This window comes from Pongo abelii, chromosome X (assembly GCF_028885655.2).
Source record: "Pongo abelii isolate AG06213 chromosome X, NHGRI_mPonAbe1-v2.0_pri, whole genome shotgun sequence".
Taxonomy (NCBI): domain Eukaryota; kingdom Metazoa; phylum Chordata; class Mammalia; order Primates; family Hominidae; genus Pongo; species Pongo abelii.
The window spans coordinates 53,391,417-53,413,185 of NC_072008.2; the positions used below are offsets into that span (position 1 = coordinate 53,391,417).

The 21,769-nt window shown below is 47.0% G+C and overlaps 1 protein-coding gene across 10 annotated transcripts in view; it reads right to left on the reverse strand.

Annotated features, from left to right (window-relative positions):
* The window catches only part of KDM5C (lysine demethylase 5C), a 36,965-nt gene extending 17,205 nt beyond the window's left edge, over positions 1-19,760 (reverse strand). For 3 of the 10 annotated variants that reach the window (XR_010138923.1, XM_054544029.2, XM_063720988.1), the window contains exons 1-12: positions 19,126-19,759; positions 15,226-15,303; positions 12,673-12,795; positions 12,195-12,365; positions 11,541-11,675; positions 10,472-10,595; positions 10,193-10,374; positions 9,086-9,244; positions 6,179-6,298; positions 5,889-6,047; positions 5,065-5,246; positions 4,803-4,965 (exon numbers count right to left, since the gene is read on the reverse strand). Coding sequence is in view for 9 of the 10 variants with exons in the window: in XM_054544029.2 (XP_054400004.1) it covers positions 4,803-4,965; positions 5,065-5,246; positions 5,889-6,047; positions 6,179-6,298; positions 9,086-9,244; positions 10,193-10,374; positions 10,472-10,595; positions 11,541-11,675; positions 12,195-12,365; positions 12,673-12,795; positions 15,226-15,303; positions 19,126-19,275 (1,746 nt within the window). In the remaining variant the exon portion in view is untranslated. 10 annotated transcript variants of the gene reach the window in all.
* Between the last annotated feature and the right edge of the window lie 2,009 nt (positions 19,761-21,769).

A 21,769-nucleotide genomic window follows, 5' to 3' on the forward strand; every position in this document is an offset into this window, starting at 1 on the left:
CCCACATGATTAAGCCACAGCTCTGACAGGTAAACTCTTACTCTTCTTTCAGGGATCACTGCTCCTACAAAACCTTTCCTGATAACTCCCGCTTCCTAAATGACCTAGTTTGTTGCTCTTTTGCAGCGCCTTTAATGCTTTACTCCACTTATTTACTCGTCTGTCCGGCACTCAGCTATGCATACACAAATGCAGGCACTGGGTTATTTGCCTTCTGAGTGTTGACCAGAGAGGCCTTGCACACAGAATGAGCTCTAGCAACATTCACCAAATGATCTAGTCCCAGGCTTAATTTTATTTATTCTTAATTAATTAGAAGGGGTCTTACTATGCCAGCCTTAATTTTATCGACAAGAAAACTAAGTCTCAGATAAACCTCAGGTAGCAGAGCCAGGAGTAGAACTTGATGCTCATAACGCTGTCTCACCCTGCACCCTGATTCTGGCAATGTCACTTTACTATTTCCTATGTGGTTATTTAGAAAAGTTCTCCTCACATTCTGCAGCTGTTAAAAATGACAACTGTGAATAGCCAAAGAGTAAAAACAACTCAAAAGGTTCATCAACTGGTGTATATTACTGGGCCATCAAAGGAATAAAGTTCTGATACATGCTGCAATGTGGATGAACCCCAAAAACATGCTAAGTGAGAGAAGAAACAAATGACCACATATTATTCCATTTTTATGAACTGTCCAGAAAAGACAAATCTATAGACAGAAAACAGATGAATGGTTGACTGGGACTAGCGGCTGGAAAGGGGAGTGACTGTAAATGGCTATAAGGGATCTTTTTGGGGTGGTGGAAATGTTCCACAACTGGATGGTAGAGATGGTAGCACAACTCCATAAATTTACTGGATTGTGTACTTAAAATGGGTGAATTTTATGGTATGTAGCAAATCATACTGCAATAAAACTTTAAAAAATGGTTATAATTCATATAGTAACAAAGCGAAAATCATTCTACACCAGTGCTGTCCAAGAGAAATATGCTAGGTACATAGGTACTTTTAAATTCTTTTGCTGGGCACAGTGTCCCATGCTTATAATCTCAGCAGTTTGAGAGACTGAGGCGGTCAGATCACTTGAAGTCAGGAGTTCAAGATCAGCCTGGCCAACATGGTACAACCCCGTCTCTACTAAAAATACAAAAATTATATAGATGTGGCGCACGCCTGTAATCTCAGCTACTTGGGAGGCTAAGGTGGGAGAATCGCTTGAACCCAGGAGAGATCGCACCACTGCACTCCAACCAGGGCAACAAAGCGAGATTCCTTCTCAAAAAAAAAAAAAAAAATCAGGCACAGTGGCTCATGCCTGTAATCCCAACACTTTGGGAGGCCGAGGCAGGAGAGGCAAGAGGATCACCTGAGGTCAGGAGTTCGAGACCAGCCTGGCCAACATGGTGAAACCCCATCTCTACTAGAAATACACAAAAATTAGCCAGGCACAGTAGCTCATGCCTGTAATCCCAGCTACTTGGGAGGCTGAGACAGAAGAATCGCTTGAACCTGGGAGGTGGAGGTTGCAATGAGCCGAGATCACGTCACTGCACTCCAGCCTGGGCAACAAGAGTGAGACTCCTTCTCCAAAAAAAAAAAAAAAAAAAAAACTTTAGTAGCCACATTAAAAAGGTAAAAAGAAACAGGTAAAATTAAGTTAAATATATTTTATTTAACTTAACATATCCATAATATTATCATTTCTATGTGTAATTGGCACACAAAAGTATTAAGTGAGATACTTTGCATTCTTTGTTTCGTACTAAGTTTTGAAAGCCAACATGCATTTTATACTTTCGGCACATTTCAGTGAGGACTAGCCACATTTCAAGTGCTCAATAGCCACATGTAGCTAGCGGCTACCAAATTGGACAGTGCAGTTCTAGACCAATAAACTTACCAAATTGATTATAAAAACCATACACTAATTATTGCTATGTCAAATTTTACATAGAAAAATAACAGATGGAAACATAACAATGCTTAGATGTTTAGAGTGGAGAGAATAGGGGTGAACTTTCTGTTTTCCATTTTCTGGAAAGAGGGCATGTTTATTTTATAATGAAAATAGGCCCAGGCGCGGTGGCTCACGCCTGTAATCCCAGCACTTTGGGAGGCCAAGGCAGGTGGATTACCTGAGGTCAGGAGTTCGAGACGATCCTGGCCAACATGGTGAAACCCCGTCTCTACTAAAAATACAAAAATTAGCTGGGCGTGGTGGCGGGCACCTGTAATCCCAGCTACTTGGGAGGTTGAGGCAGGGTAATCACTTGAACTTGGGAGGAAGAGGTTGCAGTGAGCTGAGATCGTGAGCCGAGATCATGCCACTGCACTCCAGCCTCCACCCTGGGTGACAGAGCGAGACTCTGTCTCAAAAAAAAAAAAAAAAAAAGAAAAGAAAATAATACTTACATTACATATCTATAAAAAGAAATGGCCTTCTCCCACCAAAGGGGAAGAAGGTGGGGTGATGGGGGCAGGGAGCTAAAGATACCTCTGGGGGAGCTCCAGCTGGCTAAACTGCAGCCTGCCAGCATGAGAACATAAAAATCACAGATGCTTGAATTAAGGGGATACTGCCAAGTCCAAAGGGCCTGGAGATGCTGGGAACTACCTATAGGAAGGGCAGGGCAGACAGAGGGCTGGGTGGTAAAGTAGCAGCTGGCCAGAGAAGATGGTGAGCCATGAGCAGGAGAAATGCTGTGGAGGTGTAAGCAAAAAGCACGTATTTCGGAGTCTGTGATAAAGTTTTTTAAAAAGAGGTAAGGATTAAACAGCTCCATGACCTTCTGCATATATATATATATACACACACATACATACGTATATATACATATACATACATATACACATACATATATATATATACACACACATATATATGCCTCTTAGCTACCCAAATCCTTCAGAGAATCCTTTTTTTTTTTTTTTCTGAGACGGAGTCTCGCACCTGTTGCCCAGGCCGGAATGCAATGGCGCGATCTCGGCTCACTGCAATCTCCGCCTCCTGGGTTCAAGTGATTCTCCTGCCTCAACCTCCCCAGTAGCTGGGACTACAGGCATGTGCCACCACGCCTGGCTAATTTTGTATTTTTATTAGAGACAAGGTTTCACCATGTTGGCCAGGCTGGTCTTGAACTCCTGACCTCAGGTGATCCGCCCGCCTCAGCCTCCCAAAGTGCTGGGATTACAGGCATGAGCCACCGCACCCGGCTCTCTTTTTTTTTGAGACAGAGTCTCGCTATGTTGCCCAGGCTGGAGTGCAGTGGTACAATCTCGGCTCACTGCAACCTCTGCCTCCTGGGTTCAAGCGATTCTCCTGCCTCAGCCTCCTGAGTAGCTGGGATTACAGGAGTGCACCACCACATCCAGCTAATTTTTGCATTTTTGGTAGGGACGGGGTTTCACCGTGTTGGCCAAGCTGGTTTTGAACTCCTGACCTCAAGTGATCTGATTGCCTTGGCCTCCCAAAATGCTGGGATTACAGGCGTGAGCCACCGTGCCTGGCCAAAAGAATCCTCTTTTACAGTTTTCCATGGCATTATAGACAAGGACTGATGCTGTGCTACGGGTCAGGAAGAGAGAAGTCTAAGGAAAGTCAGACCCCATGTCTACTTGTGAAGCAGCAGAACTCAAGCCCTTGATCATCATCCTTAAATGGGGTGAGGTAGAGAAAGAAAAGGATAACTCCCTGAGCGGAGTAAGATTGCCTGAACTGTTATAGGACACTTCCTTCTGTCCAATTCCCTAGATATCCCAAGTCCTTGGTTAAATATCACTAAATTTTATAATAAAAAAAATTACTCATGGGGCATATAGTATACCAAAACAAGAAGGCAAAAAGAAATGCAGGTGAGAACCACTGACCTAGTCCAAAGCCCTACTGTACAGATATCTAGGAATATCTGAAGGAGACATTAATTCAGTATTTATTGACTATCTCATGCATTAGAGTAAGTGGTAATGTGTCCAAGGCCAAAGAGCGTGGAAGGGTGTGTAGGGAAGAGTAGCAGCCACGGATAATACTTAAAGCAGAGATAGAGGATCTACTAATTCCTGTTCTTACAGGACTAGTGATCAGGCTGTTTTAAGATCCACACCAGAAAACTGACTGATGCTAATCAATGCTAGAAATTCCCAGGAATATAAAGTCTCCCACAGGTAAGCCACGTTGTATACCCAGCAAAATGTTTTAAAGGGTAAGAGAGAAGTACACAGAGGATAGACCAGAACTCTGGGTTCAACTTTTGACCTGTTAAATAAAAAGACCTATGCATTGCTCTGAGAAGGGTAAGAGTATACAAAGTATGGCAGAGGCTGCTAGTTGTACCGATATTCATTCTTGTCTTCTGTCATAACAACATGATCTCCAGTTTTAAGTGGTACTTGACCATCCAAAATAAGAATTACATTTCCCAGTTTTCCCTGCAGCCAGATGTGGTCATATGACCAAGTTTTTACTAACAGAAGATGAATGGAAATGATGTGTGCCTTTAAAAGATTCGTCTAGCCCTGCACTTCCCCATTTCCCTCTTCCACTGGCTGGAATGTAGATGTGATAATAAGCCACCCCTTAGGTGTTACCCTCAAACACATGGCCCAGAGGGTATACCATCATACGGTGCATCTAATCACTATCATTTTGGGTCTCTACTAGAGTAGTCAAACCTGTAGCCCAATTAAGAACAGCAATGAAGAAAGGGCAGGGGCAGAATCTAGATGACAACCACCACCACCACCATCACAAAGGACATCACTAAATCATTCCTGCCGCTTGTCCCTGTTGCCTGGGTACTCACTGGCACACCATGGGACATGAGGGTGTTGGGATTCATGAGGGTGACAAGTTGGTGCAGGAGGTCAGGCTGGCTATCAAATAGTTCAGGTGTCAGCTTCTTCATCACTTCTTCCAAATGTTCTGCTGCAAGTGAGGGCACCCCATACCAGGTCTTCGGCTCACCCCTGCACAAGTGGAAAAGGGACACACACAGTAAATCACAACTTGGTCATGCAGGGAGCCCACACTGACTTGATTCCCTGGCTCCCCAGGGTCCCACTCACCAGTGGAGGTAGTTAATGGAGTAACTCCAGTGATCCTCAATATGCCAGCAAAAGGCTGAGAAGACCATGCCCACGTAGAGCCAGGGCACCTTCATGCCAGAGATATCTGCATTGATGTGGCACAGTACAGACTGTTCCAACACCGGCATCACATTTAGGTTCCAACCACTGGTAGCATACTCCTGCCAGGTCAGGTATTTGTAAAAAGGGCATGAGGGTTATGCTAAGGAACTGAGATCTTAAGTCATTTTCTTTAGCCTAGGGAACCTTAATTTTGAGGTCAGAGACTTTTTTGAAACATCTTAAGAAACATATAGGTTTTCTCCCTACCTCTCCACCAAAAAGCATACACACAAAATTTCAATTCTATTCACTTCAATTTCTGCGAAGTTTACCGATATATCCATCTACCAAAATACCTCCAAGTTAAAAAAATCCTGCTCTGGATCAAAATGTACCCTTTCTTGGAAGCACAACTAGGCCCTCATTTTCTCCTGTGCATACAAACCCCACTCCCTGAACACTACTTATGGATGAGCCAGGATCTCATATACCTTCTCATTTAATTTTTATAACAAATTTGCAAAGTAGACATTATCCCCATTTTAAAAAAGATAAGGAAATGGGCTCACAGAGGCGAAAGAACCCATCTCATGTTTGTACATGCCAGGTACCAGACTGTTTTCTTTCATCTCATCTAAATCTCATGGCTACATAAGACAGGCATAATTATCCTCATCTTACAGAGATACTGAGTTTCTCAGATACTAAATGATTTGCCTAAGCTCACACAGCTGACACGTAATCATGAATCATCCACTCACCTCCTCTTCAGGGGTTAGGTGCCGTTTACTGTCACTGACAGGGAAACCGCTGCCAAATTCTTTGGAATGGATGTCAGCTCCATACTCAACAGTCACATCTTCCTCAATGCTATTTACCAGCCTCCAGAACTCCTTCTCTACAAGTTCTGTGGGCACCATCTGGGGGAAGACAGGTAGCAGGTGACGACGGCCCATCACACCCTGGACCCACTGACCCAGGTGAGCTGAGACCATCTGGCACCAACACCTATGATCCTAGCCCAACACTACCTCAGCCCTCCATCACCTACATGCACGGGCATGTTGAAGTAGTCAGCTTTAAAAGAGTCGGCCATCTCGCCAAAGCTCTGCAGAGTGTATTCCCGGGTAGCCTGCTCAAAGCCAAAGGCTTCTGGGGGTCGCTTACACTCCTGAAACCCAAAGGAGAACATGTCACCAAAACAGACGCAAAGAGATGAAGAATCCTCCCAAGTGGAACTAGAATGTAAGGGGTAGGGAGGGAGAAGAGCCCTAGGTCTGCACTCAAGGCCCCTGAGGCAGGCCTTACTTTAGAGCTGTACCTTTTGCTCTTACCACTTCGGCTTAGTCTTTTCATTCCCCATCATGCTTTTGCTCGGTTCCTCCCTACTGAAATGGCCTTTTCCACTTTCTTTCATTGGTTCCTCAAAACTCAATTCCAGTCTCACAACTTCCAGGGAGTCATCTCATGCTCTTTTCTTCCTTTAGGACTTTTTCTAAATGGCTCTGACTTTAATATGCTATCCTGTGTTCTTCTGCCACCATTTTTCCTCTCTAGCTAAAATGTGATTCTTTTTTTTTTTTTTTTTGAGACGGAGTCTTGCTCTGTCGCCCAGACTGGAGTGCAGTGTCACAATCTCAGCTCACTGCAACCTCCGCCTCCCAGGTTCAAGCGATTCTCCTGCCTCAGCTTCCCGAGTAGCTGGGATTACAGGTGCCCACCACCACTCCCAGCTAATTTTTGTATTTTTAGTAGAGACGGGGTTTCACCATGTTGGCCAGGCTGGTGTCAAACTCCTGACCCTGTGATCCGCCTGCCTTGGCCTCCCAAGTGCTGGGATTACAGGCGTGAGCCACCACGCCCGGCCTCTAAAATGTGGTTCTATGCAGGGTGCTTAGAGAAGGTTTTTTATGCCCAGACTAGAACTATAAGGCTGGGAAAATGGCACTGAATATTCTAGTACCTTGAAAGATGGAAAACAGGGCCAGGCATGGTGGCTCATGCCTGTAAACCCAGCACTTTGGGAGGCTGAAGTGGGTGGATCACCTGAGGTCAGGAGTTCGAGACCAGCCTGGCCACCATGGTGAAACCCTGTCTCTACTAAAACTACAAAAACTAGCCAGGTGTGGTGGCAGGGGCCTGTAATCCCAGCTACTCAGGAGGCTGAGGCAGGAGAATCGCTTGAACCCGGGAGGCAGAGGTTGCAGTGAGCAGAGATGGCATCACTACACTCCAGCCTGGTTGACAGAGCAAGATTCTGTCGCAAGAAAAGAAAAAGAAAAAAGAAAGAAAGAAAGATGGAAAATGAAGACACTGGCTTTTACAGTATCAAACCCTCCACTAATCCTGTTCTTGAGACTGTCCCAGAAGATAGGATGTGGGTCTACCTCATTTTGTACCTATGTTCATTATTTTAGATGAGAACGATATGTATGTACCCCAAAATCAGACACACGCCATGCTTATGTTTGAAAAATAAATGTCCGTCTGGTCCACTGACTTATAACCACTTAGAGAAGAGAGTCAAGTAGAGTCGACAGTCTTGATACTGTTGGTATCCAAACTCCTCCCCAACTAGAATCTCCACCACTACCAAGGTCAATATGCACTGCCCTGATTTTTCCTCATCTGTGTATGTCTGTCTGTGTGTATGTATGCATGTGCACACCCGGTCTCTACAACCACAGTTAAGTCCCTAAGATAAGGCGAATGTCTGCTCTACAGAAATCCAGAGGGAAATGTAGAAGATAAGTACCGAGAATTTGGGTGAAGGTAGGAAGTTCATGAAATGTACCTGCCCAACTTCCTGGCTGCTTGGCCCTTACTGCTGCTTCAGCTGCTCTCCTTACTGCCCCTATACCCATAGTAGGCATACTCTCCTGCTATACCTCTATTCCTGCTAGTCCTCCACCTCCCAGTCCCAAACAGCCACCCACCTCTCTAGTTAAAGCCTGTAGCACTGCCTCAACCTAAATATAACAGGAAAACAACTAAATAAATATTATACCCATGATACACCATCTAAAAAAATTCCAGACCTTGATTAAACTTAATAATATAGAGAAATGGTTATAAAGTAACAAATGAAAATATATAACAAGATCTCAAGCTTGTTAAAGATAGTTACATATTAAGTAATAGCAAAAAGATGAGAAAAAAATATACCAAACTATTAACAATGGTTATCACTGGGAAGACAAGTAATTTGCCTATTTTCCAAAATGTCTTTTTTTTTTTTTTTTGAAGACAGGGTCTCATTCTGTTGCTCAGGCTGGAGTGCAGTGGCATGATTTTGGCACACTGCAACCTCCGCCTCCTAGGCTCAAGCAATCCTCCCACCTCAGCCTCCCGAGTAGCTGGGACAACAGGCGTGCGCCACCATGCCTGGCTAATTTTTGTATCTTTTTTGGTAGAGACGGGGTTTCGCCATGTTGCCCAGGCTGGTCTCAAACTTCTGGGCTCAAACGATCCGCCCACCTCGGCCTCCCAAAGTGCTAGGATTACAGGCGTGAGCCACCGCGCCCGGCCTCAAACTTTCTAAAAAAGAAAAAAAAAAGAACAAAAACTCAGAAATTGAAAGAACATTTTTTTCTTAATAGTCCTATCCTTCAAGTCTCATTTCTGACATTTTCCCTGATTATTACCCTTAGCCATTTTCCTCTCCTCTGAACTTATATATATCTCAGAGCTTCTAACACACAATTTAGCCTCTGTTTATATGTCACCACATACAGTCTAATTACGATGCTTATCTCTCCAGGTGGTCTGGGAGCTCTTAGAGGACAGAAGCAAAGGCTGAATCTCCTGCTCCTTTCTCCCAAAGCTCTGCCCAGCCTAATCCCACCACAGAGACCCAAAACCTAAGACTATGGCTGAGCTAAGAGGCTGCCCTCAATAAGGCCAGATGAAGGAAGGCAAGGAAGCCCTATGAGGCAGATGTGGAGTGGGGAGGCCTTACCGCCATGACACACTTTGGGCACCGCCAGACACCCTTGGGGATCTCAGGCAGAGGAGGCAGCAGGCAGAAGATGTGGTAGTTGTCATCACAGCCATCACATAGCAGGAGCTTGTCATCCTCATCCCCTCGAGAACACATCCGGCAGACATATGACTCAATCTGCCAGGGGAGAAGAGCAAAAGTTCTCCATTAGAAATCCACTGTGTTTGCTGGCTGAATGATTTACAGCCCTGTATAGGCTAGTCATACTAGGTCTGGAGTTCAACTGCATGTATGTAACCATCTCCCCAAATAAGCAGGTAGAGCTGCAAGAGCAGTCTTTTATCATCCAGTCTTGAATCCTTCCATTTTTATTCATCCAATAAACACTTACTAAACCCGTGTTCAGAACTACACTGGACTCTAGCACAAAGACAAGACATGGTATCCTTCCAAGTATATACAGTACTCTAGAGACATGTGTTCATAAAAATTAAAAATTGCCAATAGCGGTCCATAAAGGGCACTGTGGGAGCCTAGAGAAGGAAGCACTCAAAGCAGCTGGAGATAAGGAGGGATGGCCTTGAGAAAGAACTTCATTGAAAAGGTGACACCTGAAACTGGCTGAAACCTGAAGGCAAAACAAAACATGGCAACAGGGCAGAGCACAGGGGGAATCTCTTCCAGGCTGAAGAAACAACATGTGCAAAGGATAGGGAAGAAAGAGCATACTGCATCTTACGGGGAAAAATGAACATACCTACAAGGAGTTCAGTGTGGCTATAGCAGAGGAGTGAGGTGGGCAGTGCTGGGGGATGAGGCTAGAGGTCAGCAGGGACTGGATCATGCATGGTAATGAGGAGCTTAGCCTTTATCCTGAAGCAATGGAGAGTGAGACTCCTTCTCTGGACCCTTCCAGCACTTCATGTTGACAGCACTTGATCACCCTTTCTTGCTCTTTGTTCCATATGAGTTGGCTTTGTTTCCCCAATTAAGTGAGCTACCTGAGGGCAGGGCCCATGGAGGCCCGCTTTTGTGGTTAATGCGACCTGGTCCAGTGCCATGCAGGGGAATGCTTATTGAAGGGACGAGAAGCAGAGCATTAAGAAGTCAGGGCTGGGTCCTTACAAACTGGGCATTGCTGTGGTTCCTCCGTAGCCTCATGGTCATCTTGGTGCAGGGTTCTGGGCTGTGACTCAGCTCCTCCTTGCTCTCCAGGAAAGTCTTAGGCGATGTTGACTCCACCTTCACATCCCCACCCAACTCCTCCTTCACCACTACTGTGGGGGGACACTCAGGCCCCTCCTTATCTGGGAGAGAGAAAAATGGCTGTAAACACAGGTCTAGGACACTTAGGGCCCTGACTTTTCTCCCCAGGTGAGGCCACCCCAGCCTGTTAGGCCTTACCTTTCTTCCGCAGAGTCTTGTCTTTGGCCATGAGGCCCAGGCCCATCATCTTGGGGCCTGCCCCATAGATCTGTAGCTTTTTCAGCTCTGGATTCTTTTCAATGTCTTCCTCTGTGGGTTCCGGCTGGAAGGAAAGAAGGAAATGAATCAAGACTGCTATCTGGGGCAGACTGTCCCATCCTAAAAGAACAGTAACTCGGACTACATATCACCTGATCTCATGCTGAGGGCTGAGGCACAGATGGGCTAAGCCAAGAACTCAGAGTTGCTTTTTGGAGACTGAGGGTAGGTGAGCTGCCTCCTCGGCCCTCTCTCGGAAAGGAATAAAAGACAGGATATCTCAGTTTTCCCAACTGTAAAATGAGAATATTACCTCCTCCCTTATAGTTATGAGCGGGGCTAGGGACAATACATATGAAAAAGCTAACAGTGTTTGGCATTACCAACAAATGGCAGTCTAATAGGATCTGCTAAATTACATGCTTCGATGAGCCCAGTGACAGTGTCCATCTTGTTCTCTATTGTATTCCCAGTGCCAAGAATGCCTGGCACATAAGCTTCTGCCTGAAGACATAGCTATAAGGAGCTGGGAACAGTGGTACACACCTGTAGTCCTAGCTACTCAAGAGGCTGAGGCGAGAGGATCACTCAAGCCTAGGAGTTCAAGATTATAGTGCACTATGATCAAGCCTGTAACTAGCCACTGTACTCCAGTCTGGGCAACATAGCAAGACCCTATGTCTCAAAACAAAACAAAACAAAAGATACAGGTATAAAGAGAAAGAAGAGTTCTACTTCTATGAACAGAGTAAATCCGGAAAGGAACAAAACAGGCAAGAAGAGCAGACATACAAAAGAGGTTGCACAAACAGATCAAGACCCAGCTCAGCAGCTCAGCTGAGAGGGGAGAAAAAATCAAGAGTGAAGCCAGAGAGAGGCACACTAATGCTCAGAAGAACTCAGAGAACAAAAGACGGGATAGTGGAACAGGGAACACAGCCTTAGCCAGAGGGAAGAAGAGGACTCCCTCCACCTCAAAGCTCTAAGTTCGAAGAAGGGGAGTACTCACATCAGGCTGCAGTCTCTTGGCCCGCCGGCCATAGCTGTTGAACTTGGAAGGCTGCACAGACTGTCGTAGGGGGATGCTGTGGGGTTTGTATTCCTTGTCCTTCTCCTCATTATCAAATGGACGTGTGTTACACTGCTGGGGACAGGTGAGGGGTAAGGGTCAGGACATGGGACTCCAGCCCGCAAAAGCAAGAACTTCCCTCTACCCTCACCCAATGGCATCCAAAGTTGTGGTCCACTCACCTGACCCACACCAATAGCCCCTGTTCCACTGGTCTTTAGCACTGACACCAGCACACATTTTGGGAATTCTCAGTGCCTTTGCTTGTATCACTCCTCCCTTCCAGTCACTTCCTCCACCAACCATCTCCCCAACTAAATCAGACGCCATCTCTTCCCACACCTTCTAGCCTAAGCTCTCCCTTCTCTGATTTCTCTATCAGTTAAAACTTTGTCACATAACAAATAAGCTAGCCATACAGATAACTCCAGGACCTCCGACCCTGAGCAGTGTAGAAAGAGAATAAGCATCACTAGGAAAGAGCAGAGTCCAACTCCCAGGTCTCCAGTCCACTAAACCAGTTTCATTAAGAGCAAGTGTGGAAATCTGTGCTGAAGGGTAAAGACGCACCCTGCCCCACTGTGACATGCTTACCACAAGGTTGGCTCCAGACTGGTACATTTCATAGGGATAAACAATGCGTTCGTAGTGGGAGCGTAGCAAGGAGCCAATATTTTTGCCTGGTGGGTAGTTGAGGCGCTGGGCTACCCGAGCCCACCGACGGTCCTTGCAGATAGCTTCATAACCACCTTCCTCCACCACAATCTGAAAAAACAAGCAGGAAAAGACATGGATGTGCCATGTGTATTTATGTGAGGGAGTAGGGCTGTAGAAAGGGCAAAAGGGCAATGAGGGCAACTCTAGTTCCTCACTTCACTGGGGGCTATCCCCTTATCCCAACCTCAAATTGCAACAAAAGATTCCAAGATGTTCTGATGACAGCTTGTGTGCTACCAAGCTGTACCCCTTCCATTGCAGCCTAAAGATCTAATATCCAAACTAATGGGGCCCCCAGAGTACCAAGGATATTGGGGTTCGGTGGGAGGGGTGCTTGACAAAAACCTGTTCTTACTTTGCTGAGACTGTAGAGGTCCAAGATCCGCCGTTCTACATTGGGAATCTTTAAGGAGGAGCCCTGGATTTCCCAGAATTTGGCAATCTGGTCCAAGTAGTTCAGTTTCACTCTCGTCTGGGCCTGAAGAAGAAATGGCTCAAAGAGGCTGGCCACCCCCTCCCACTGACCACTATCTTTGGGTCCAATCTTAGGGGAGAACAGAGGAATACAGCAGTCCACACTTTCACTCCCCAGGGCTTCTCCCAATGAACCGGATCCCAGACTCTAAGCAGTGCTTAGCCCCACCTCGCTCTCATTTCTTTTGTTTTTGTTTTTTTGAGACGGTCTTGCTCTGTCGCCTAAGCTGGAATGGAGTGGTGCAATCACGGCTGACTGTAGACTTGACCTCCTGGGCTCAAGTGATCCTCCTGCCTCAGCCTCCTGAGTAGGTGGAACTATAGGCGCACGCCACCATGCCCGGCTAATTTTTGTATTTTTTGTAGCAATGAAGTTTCACCATGTTGCCAGGCTGTTCTCAAACTCCTAAGCTCAAGCAATCCATCCACTTCAGCCTCCCAAAGAGCTGGGATCACAGGCGCGAGCCACCGCACCCAGCCACCTCTCTCTCATTTGTCACCTTCTAGTCAATCAGAGAAGCCCAAGGTCCCAATAGAGAGGGTCACAACTGCCAAAAGCTTTAGATATGTCCTCTAATCTCCCTGACAGGGTCATGTGAGTATTATCATCTCCTATACAGATGAGGAATCAGAGGCTCAGAGGAGTTAGGTCACACAGCAAGCATCAAGATATTTTGGTGCCAAATAATTTGAGCTTTGGCTCTCCCTCTGCTACTGATTTACTATGCTGCCTTGAGCAAATCAGTTCCACTGTAGACTCCTTTTTTCTTTTATTAATAATTATAAAAGGAAAATAACTGCACAGTCCACTTACCCCAGAGGGGTAGACTTAATGAGGGGACCAGTGAAGATCCTCTGCAGATTTCAGATTTATATCTAAGCTCTAGGCATGTTTCAGAGAAAGCAAGCTCCAAAAAGGCACATGCACCTCCTTATGTACCGCCAAACTTGTTCCATGGTAGCTAAAGGGTGAAAGTGCATGCTATAACTATAGACAGAATGGCCAAGAACTAAGAGATGGTATATCAGAGTAGCACTAGCACCTGGCCAACCCAGGACCCAATGTGGGCCAAAGAGACTACGAACAAGATACGTATCATGCTTCCCTGAAATCTCAGTAACCAAGAAGGACTCCCATAGGCCCCAAGTCTATAACCTCCTCACTCCAGTCAGAGGGCCTGGTTCTTGGAAGAACTAGATAGTCATTACCATTCACTACCTTGCCCTGATCCCATTAAGGGGAACAAAGACAGCTCTTTCCATTTCATAGTTGAGAAAAACTAAGGTCTATTTGTGGAAAGAAACAACCTACAGTTCCTCGGCTGTGAGAACCCTCAAAGGGCAAGGAAGTGCTCCTTTGACCTCAGCCCCTTAGCTTTCTGAAGTTGGCCTCATCCCTGCTCCTTATTAGCCAGCATTCCCTCTATAGAAAACCTGCCCTTGTGTCATGCTAGGCAACATCTTGCCCAAGCTGTACCCCTATAAACCTGACAAGATATATTTTTCTTTTCTGAGATGGGGTCTTGCTATGTTGCCCAAACTGGTCTTGAACTCCTGGGCTCAAGCAATCCTCCCACCTTAGCTTCCCAAAATGTTAATAGTGCCAAGGCTGAGGAACTCTGGTCTAGAACACAAGTGAACTTTTAGGGTATAAGTATTCAGCTGGGCCTGGGCCTAATCCCCCACCCCTTGGACATCTATTAAGATTTGTGGGTACATAATAATGGGGGAGGGAGTGGCAGCATATGCCTAACCTAGAGCTGCCATGGAAAACTCCAGGATCTTACGTGGAACTGGCTTTAGGGAACCTAATCTCACTACCCCAGGGCATTCTCAAGCAGGGAAAACCCCACCTGTCCATGAAAAGGGCCTGGACTTCCTGTACAGAACAAAAGGGAGAAGGAAAATCCTACCAGCCTGACCCCCGGCCAAGTCTCTAACCATTCCAGCCTCCACAGAGCCAAGTTATTGTGTTGTTCTGCCCATCTACCCAAACTCCCACCTTACCAAGCACCCATGGAAGCAAAGTAGAAAGCACAGGGCTGTAGATGAATTGGATATATGAAGCCACATTCAGCTGGCCAAGGAAGAAGGGGTATCAGCCAGTTCCATATTTCCTTTTTGTTGACTCAGCTAGGGTAGGCTAGTTTACAAGGGAGCTTCAGAAGTAGCAAACCTTTGTGAGAAAGGAATATATGTCCCCAGGCTTTGGGCTATCAAATCACAAATGCTAAATGCCCCTGGCTCTTGGTTATATTTAGAGCTCTAAAGCTTCTTCCATGCCCTGGGCACGCTAAAGTAATGCAATTTCACAGAAGAGAGAATAAAGGCCTAGCTAGGTAAAGTACCTCAGCCAGAGAAACTATAAGGGAAGTGGGATTAGAACTCAGGTATACATTCTCCCAACCCCACCACCAGCTCCTAGTCTTCTCACCTCTAGCTCATTCAGCCTCTGGATTCGGGGGGTAAACCTGAAGTTGTCCACTTCCACAGCAAAGGGTGGCTGCCAGTCCTGAGAGGATAGAGAGGGGAAAGGGACTTGAGTTATCTCAGCATAGTGTAAGACCGGAAGTCACCAAAAGCAGCTCGGAATCCCACTGGCACCTTCCCAGACCTCTAGCCACTCCAGACCCTTTAACCTGCAAACATCCTACCCAACCACCCACCCCCACCTCCCCCCAGAACTCACAAGAGTCTAGCAGCCCCTCAAGTCTGCACCCAAGGCCCCATGCACATGCCCTAGGAAACTTCTCCTGAGTCCCACCCAACAGTACAGTGCCAGGATTTCAAGAAATTAAGAGATGGAGCCTCTGTTTTGTTGACCCTAAACCTTCTCCACACCCACATTAACTCCTTATCCCCTAGGCACGTGCTGTAGGACACACAGGCCTGGGAGTACTGGAAAGCACACAGGATCTAGAGTCAGAAGATATGGGTTCATGTTCTAGATCCGCTACTTACTAGCTATGAGATTTTAGCTTTCTGAACCTGTTTTCTCATCTGTGAGGTGGGAATATGAACTCTAGCCCTGGCTTCCTTGCCAGACCAATATGGAAAATTAAAACTAGTTTTCAAATGAAAATGTTATTCAAAGGAGTCATCGTTATGACCTGACATCTAAGGCTGACCACACCTCACAATACACATGCAGGGTAGCTCAGGTCCGATTCTGGCAGGACGTAAAGGTTTGGGCCTTTAATGTTTGTTCTCTCAGTTTAAAGGGCCTGAAATAGACACTGCAGGGAAGAGCAAGGAACAGGGAGCAAGTATGTGTATCACTCACCCAGTCTGGAAGGCTTCCTGTAGATCCTCTCTCATACACCTGCCTGGTACAGGAAGAGGCAGGGGAGGAAGCCCCAGGGGGTGGGGGTAAGTGCTGGGATGCCTGACTGTGGTGGCAAAGAATGGGAGGATTTGGGGAGGGAAGTCAGGGAAAGATCATGAAAGTGGGAGACACTCTGCTCTGCCAAGTTGGAGCTTGCTGTGTCCTGCCCAAAGGTCAGCTGTGAAGAACCCCCTCTCCAACACCCCTTTCCAACCTCCTATGCAGTCCTCTACTTCCCAGAGCCCTGGCTCCTGCTGGGGTAGCGAAATGAACCTAAAGTAACCTAAACCAATGCTCTCATTTTATAAATGGGGAAAGTGAGGCTCAGAGGAAAAAAAGTGAAATTTCCAAAATTACATGCTGAGTTAGTGGTGGGGCCAAGAACCCACGTCTTCTGACCTCTGATCCAAGGCCTTTGCACTACACCAGACATCAATGTTCATACATACATGGATACACATGGTGGGGGAGAGAGACAGTAAAAGAGAAGACAAACTGTTGACCTCTTCTGCATACACACTTTTAGAAAATGGGCTAGAGGACTCATACTTGCATGCATACACAGACCACACTCCCCTGCCCCTACCAGCCAAAGCAGGTGGCAAACATCTGGGGCTCAGTAAGCAGGGGCAAAAAAAAAAAAAAAAGGCAGGCCAAAATGGTATGGCTCAAATCCAGACAAGCTCCCCATGCCCTCTTGCCTCTCATCAGGATAGGGCACTCCCCTCAGGACAGGTAACCCAGCTAAAAAGGTGCTCAAACCCAAAACTCCGGGCACCCTTCTTTCCTGCTGAAGCAAGTTCTAGACAATCAGTGCAACATCAAGCACCTGACAGGAAATGGCAGCCCTGGAATGCTACGGCAGGAGCCATGGATGCAACAGATACCTGGGAAGGCCCTGCAAGCCGCCTGCCTTCATCTCCAGACTACTGTATGCCAAATGTATGTTGGTATTACTGGGATGTGGTGATAAAAAAAGGCTGGCTACCTGATGAAGAAAGCAAGATCCTTCCAAACTCCACTGGGTCTATTCAGGGTACCCACACTCTCCTCCCACCCATCCTTCCCAAGCGTAGCAGTCACCTGCCCAGCAATTCAGGCCACAAACCATCCTTCCTGCAGCAAACCTCCAATTCCCAGGTACCCACCCATATACAGGTTCCCACCCTGGGCCCAAGCATCACTTGAGCGAGTACTTCAAACTTCAACCAGAAGAAGGCCAGCTGCCTAAAGGTGGCCTAGGAGCTGCCATAGAGAAGGAAAAAACAAAACCAAACCAGAGAGCCAGGTATCCTGGATTAGAGAGAAGCACACTGTTGAGCAGGGAAAAGCAGCATAATAAAGGACGGCCTCCTGCTGGCCATGCACACCTGGGACATGTCACTCTTCCCCTTCCTGATGCCCTAAAGCAGAGTAACAACACCTGCACAAGGCCAGCCTGCCTAATCAGTCCAAGATAGAAAAAAGGAATTCAAGCCTCAACTACCCCCTATGTCAGCTACGCCTCTTTTTCCCACAGGCTTGCCCAACCACTTCAGGGAGTGCCTCCTTGAGGCTGCCCAGGACTCCTGCCTCTCCCTTCCACTAGCCTTCCTGACCCTCTACCCACAGCAACTCCCTCACCATGGACAAGGATACCTCAGAAATCTCTGGCCAGACTCCAAGAAGGAAGAAATTAGCTTACCCAATACCTCCTAGAGGATCTATCTGAAACCATCCTAGATCTGTGGCTGAGCACCAGAAAGCACCAAGTTGGATAAGGAGGCCTGTGGTGCCCTCCTCAGATGGGAATGAAGCTTCCTATTCCATTTCAGCCAGGAGACACCCACTCAAAAACACCCTTTTCCAGCAAAGCTCAATTTCTGCCCTTGGAATCCCTGAATAATATCATCACTTTTCCACCATACCAGCAAGGCAGCAGCTTGCCCTAGCCCTTGGGAGACTTCTAGCCTGAAGCCAGGCCTAGGAGGAAAGCTATGGCCTTTGTTGCTGACCCCTGGGAATCATGTTCCAAAAGGGACAGAATTCCATGGCTCCATTCTGTTCTGGGGGCCCAAGAATGCTCTATCCTCTGGGATCTCCTACATCCTGGACCAGAGCAGAGTAGAAATCTTCTGAGAAGGACTCACACCCCACCACCAAGCTGACCGGTCCAAACATCTCCATAGGAAGTCAAGTCTGCAGGATGATGTGCAGAAAAGGCCTTGACATTGCCTTCAACGAGAAAAAGAAGAGGACAATTCCCTGAACCCACCTCAAGGGAGACAGAGCAATCCCTGTGAGACTGATTTCCTGACTGGTCCAGCAGGCCAGGATATTATCATAGATGAATTGGCCTGGCAGGGTATGAGTAAATATGAGTCAACCTACATAGGAATAAACCAATGACCACATCAAACACCCTCACAGTCACAATAATTACCACTTATCTAGTGCGTACTACATACAGACGCTACCTAGTTTAATTCAATCCTCTAAATAACCATTCCTGGGATCCATTTCACGGACTCGAAGAGATTACTTCTACTTTCCCAAGGTCACACAGCTGCTCAGCTTCAAAGTGGAGTTTTGAATTCAAGTCTGTCTCCCTTCAGGACTGCGATCTTTCTATTAATACTATACTATGCTGCCTGCCTTAAGGGAAGTGATGACAACAGATTGGAGAAACGTCTTATTTTTACAGCCTCGACCTAGGTGGCCCGGGCTAAGAGATGTGCGGGGTGCCTCTCTGTGAACTCCCTCCGGCCCACTAGGAATCCCCGTCTTAAACCAGGAGTGATTCTGAAGAGCCGGGGTGGGGGTAGATCTCTGACTCCAGGTCACCTGCGGGCCTCACACCACGAGAGGACCCCTGGCCCAACACCCTTTTTCCGATCCGCGCCGCAACCACAACGGTCCCAGCCACCCCCTCTCCCCACCTCGAGCTGCCCTCCGCCCCAGACTTCGCCGCTGGCTATCCTACTGCTTCATTCCGTCTCGCCGCCGGCGAAAACCGGCCCCGGGGCTTACCGCGGGTGGGCGGATCTTGCAAATGCCCGATTTCTCTGCGATGGGCCTGATTTTCGCGATGTAGCCAAGAGGGTCTCGGAACTCGGCCCAGCTAGGCTCGAACACCGGGCACTCCGGTGGCGGTAGGAAATCGTCGGACCCCGGCTCCATGGTGGGCCCGAGGTCTGGGCCAGGGATCAGGAGGCTTGGACTGCCCTTAAGGACTCATGGCGCCGCCGCTGTTTGAAGCCGAGGCAATGCTCGGAGGCTAGGCCCTAAGCGGGGCAGCCGCCGCCCGCCGAGGGCCTAAGGGGGCGTGTGGCCGTCGTGCTCTGAGAGTCTCAGGCTGACGCTACTGCTACTGCCTCTTCGTCCTGCTCCGTTTCTTCCAAACTGTGTGGTTGCCTCCCCACTACCGCAGCCTTCGCCACTACAGTTACCTCCCAAACGCCGCGGCCTTCAGCGCCGCCGCCGCCATCTTGGTTTGTCAGCGTCTCCCCACCCCACACCACAACAAACCGGATCCTTCCGCGGGGTGTCCTTCCGAGCCTCGTATACGTTGCGTCACACCAAGCCCTAGGAAACCTTCATATAGTGGAGACCGAGCTAAATAGGCCGGTATGGGTTTCTATTTGGAAGAGGTTACTCAAAAGTACCATCCCCGACTGAGAGAAAATAGTTCATTGCAACGGCGGAGGAACAAGATTGTAATTAGTTTGCCGGATCCTCTTTCCGGATGGACCGGCGGTGCACGTTTAAAGGCCAGTGATGCGCATGCGCGTTATGGAGACCGGAAGAGGAGCTGGTGTCCGTGGGTGGTGGAGTCAAACCGGCACTCCCTCGCAGACCTCAACCAAGTCGCTAGCCCCGCACCAGCGTTCTCTGTCCCTTCTCCCTGGTCTTACCGGTGTGGGCCGCGGAAGGCGGCTCTGGGAGCCTGATTGCTAAGGACCCCTTATGCTGGCCTGCGGGATGGGGGGAGATGTACTAGGCTCCAGCTCTAGACACTGACACCTCTGGGGCTTTGAAATAAGGCAGGCAGGAAGCTGCTCACTCCCCGGGGATTATGGATTTTTAGAATTCTGAGTCCCAAGTAAAGGAAGGAAATCTTTATTTCATCCAAGGTTACAGGTAGAGAGATGGGGTTTCGATTCTTACCCCCCAAAAGTCACTGGGAGTCAGCATTTTAATGAACGCTTTCAACTGTTCTGTATTCACTTTTACCATGTACACATTCGTGGCGTATACTCCTACAAAATAAGCCTGTGTGTATGTATACTTTAACTATTGGATGTTTAGCAACGGCGTATTTATCCAGTGTCTACTGTGTAAAACACCTGTTTGCCCATTTGTGAGCTTACCAAACATCCGTGTACTTTGATTGTATTTATTGTGTATAGCCCCTGTGCATTTGGTACCAACTGTATGTACATTTAGTCCTATCGTGTGCATGTTCCTTGAGCAGTTTCTGAATAGGTTCATTGCAACTACAGTACTTTGAATGAGTATCAAACCAGTACTTTGTACATATACATCAGACATCTACTGCTTGGAGGATCACCTATGTCATTCATCAGCTGTGGACCTACTGCATATAGTTTGAACACCTACTATGCAAATATTTGAGTACTTGTGTACATGCTGATTAAGTAATTTTGTTTTCCCCATCAGACTATGAATTCCTTAAGGGCAGGGACCATGTGGCCTTATACATCCTTAGCACTTGGCATGTTAAGCAGTAAATGCATGTTGAGTAAACAAAAGAAAAATGAATAAATGTCCGTAGTATATACTGACTGAAAAATATGTATACTTTTTGCAAACATTTCCTGTTTAACATATTAAACATCCACTGTAAGCTCGAGGCAGGTAGGGAGTGTCATACCTTCGTGCAGTTAACTGTTCCTAATCAGATACTGTGCCAATTAGGTCCATCCTGCCTACTTCAGGACTGAGCTAAGGACATCCTGGCTGAGGGAACAGGGCACACAGGTAGGAGCTCACGCCCTGGGCTCAAAGAGTCATGCCTTGCAGTCCCACCAGCTCTGCCATTTTCTAGTTTGTAACCTTGAACAAGTCCCAACTTCTGTAATTGAAATGGGGATAATACATACCTTGCAGAATTGTTGTGTACTTGGCACGTAGCAGGCCCTCAGTATCTGGTAGCTGTTATTTTTATTTCTGAGAGTCAACAACCAATATGCCAAAACTCATTAAGAATCTCCTTTGTGTCAGACACTGTGCTAGTGCTTTTGTATTTTTTTTTATCACCTGAATCCTTATACTACCTTGAATGTTCAAGATCTTTATCCCCACTTGGCTCGTGTGGAGACTTGTCCCGAGTAACGCAGATATTAAGTGACATCTTTCTAGTTTTCTAGGTGTCAGGGGAAACCTCAGCCCCTCTCCACCAGAAACACAGGTGGATGATCCAACTGAACAGCTGTCTGGACAGGAAGCAGGAAAACTAGGCAAAGTGATGCTAATCACAGTAATATCACTAGCCTCTCCCATGGATAAGCATCTAATTGCCTACATGGCTAGTTCATACCAATTATTTCCCTTAATCTTTGCAACAGTCTTCAGAAAGATGTAGGTGAATTTACCCAGTCTGTAGATGAGGAACCAAGTTCCAAAAAGATTAAACAACTTGCCCAATGTTACA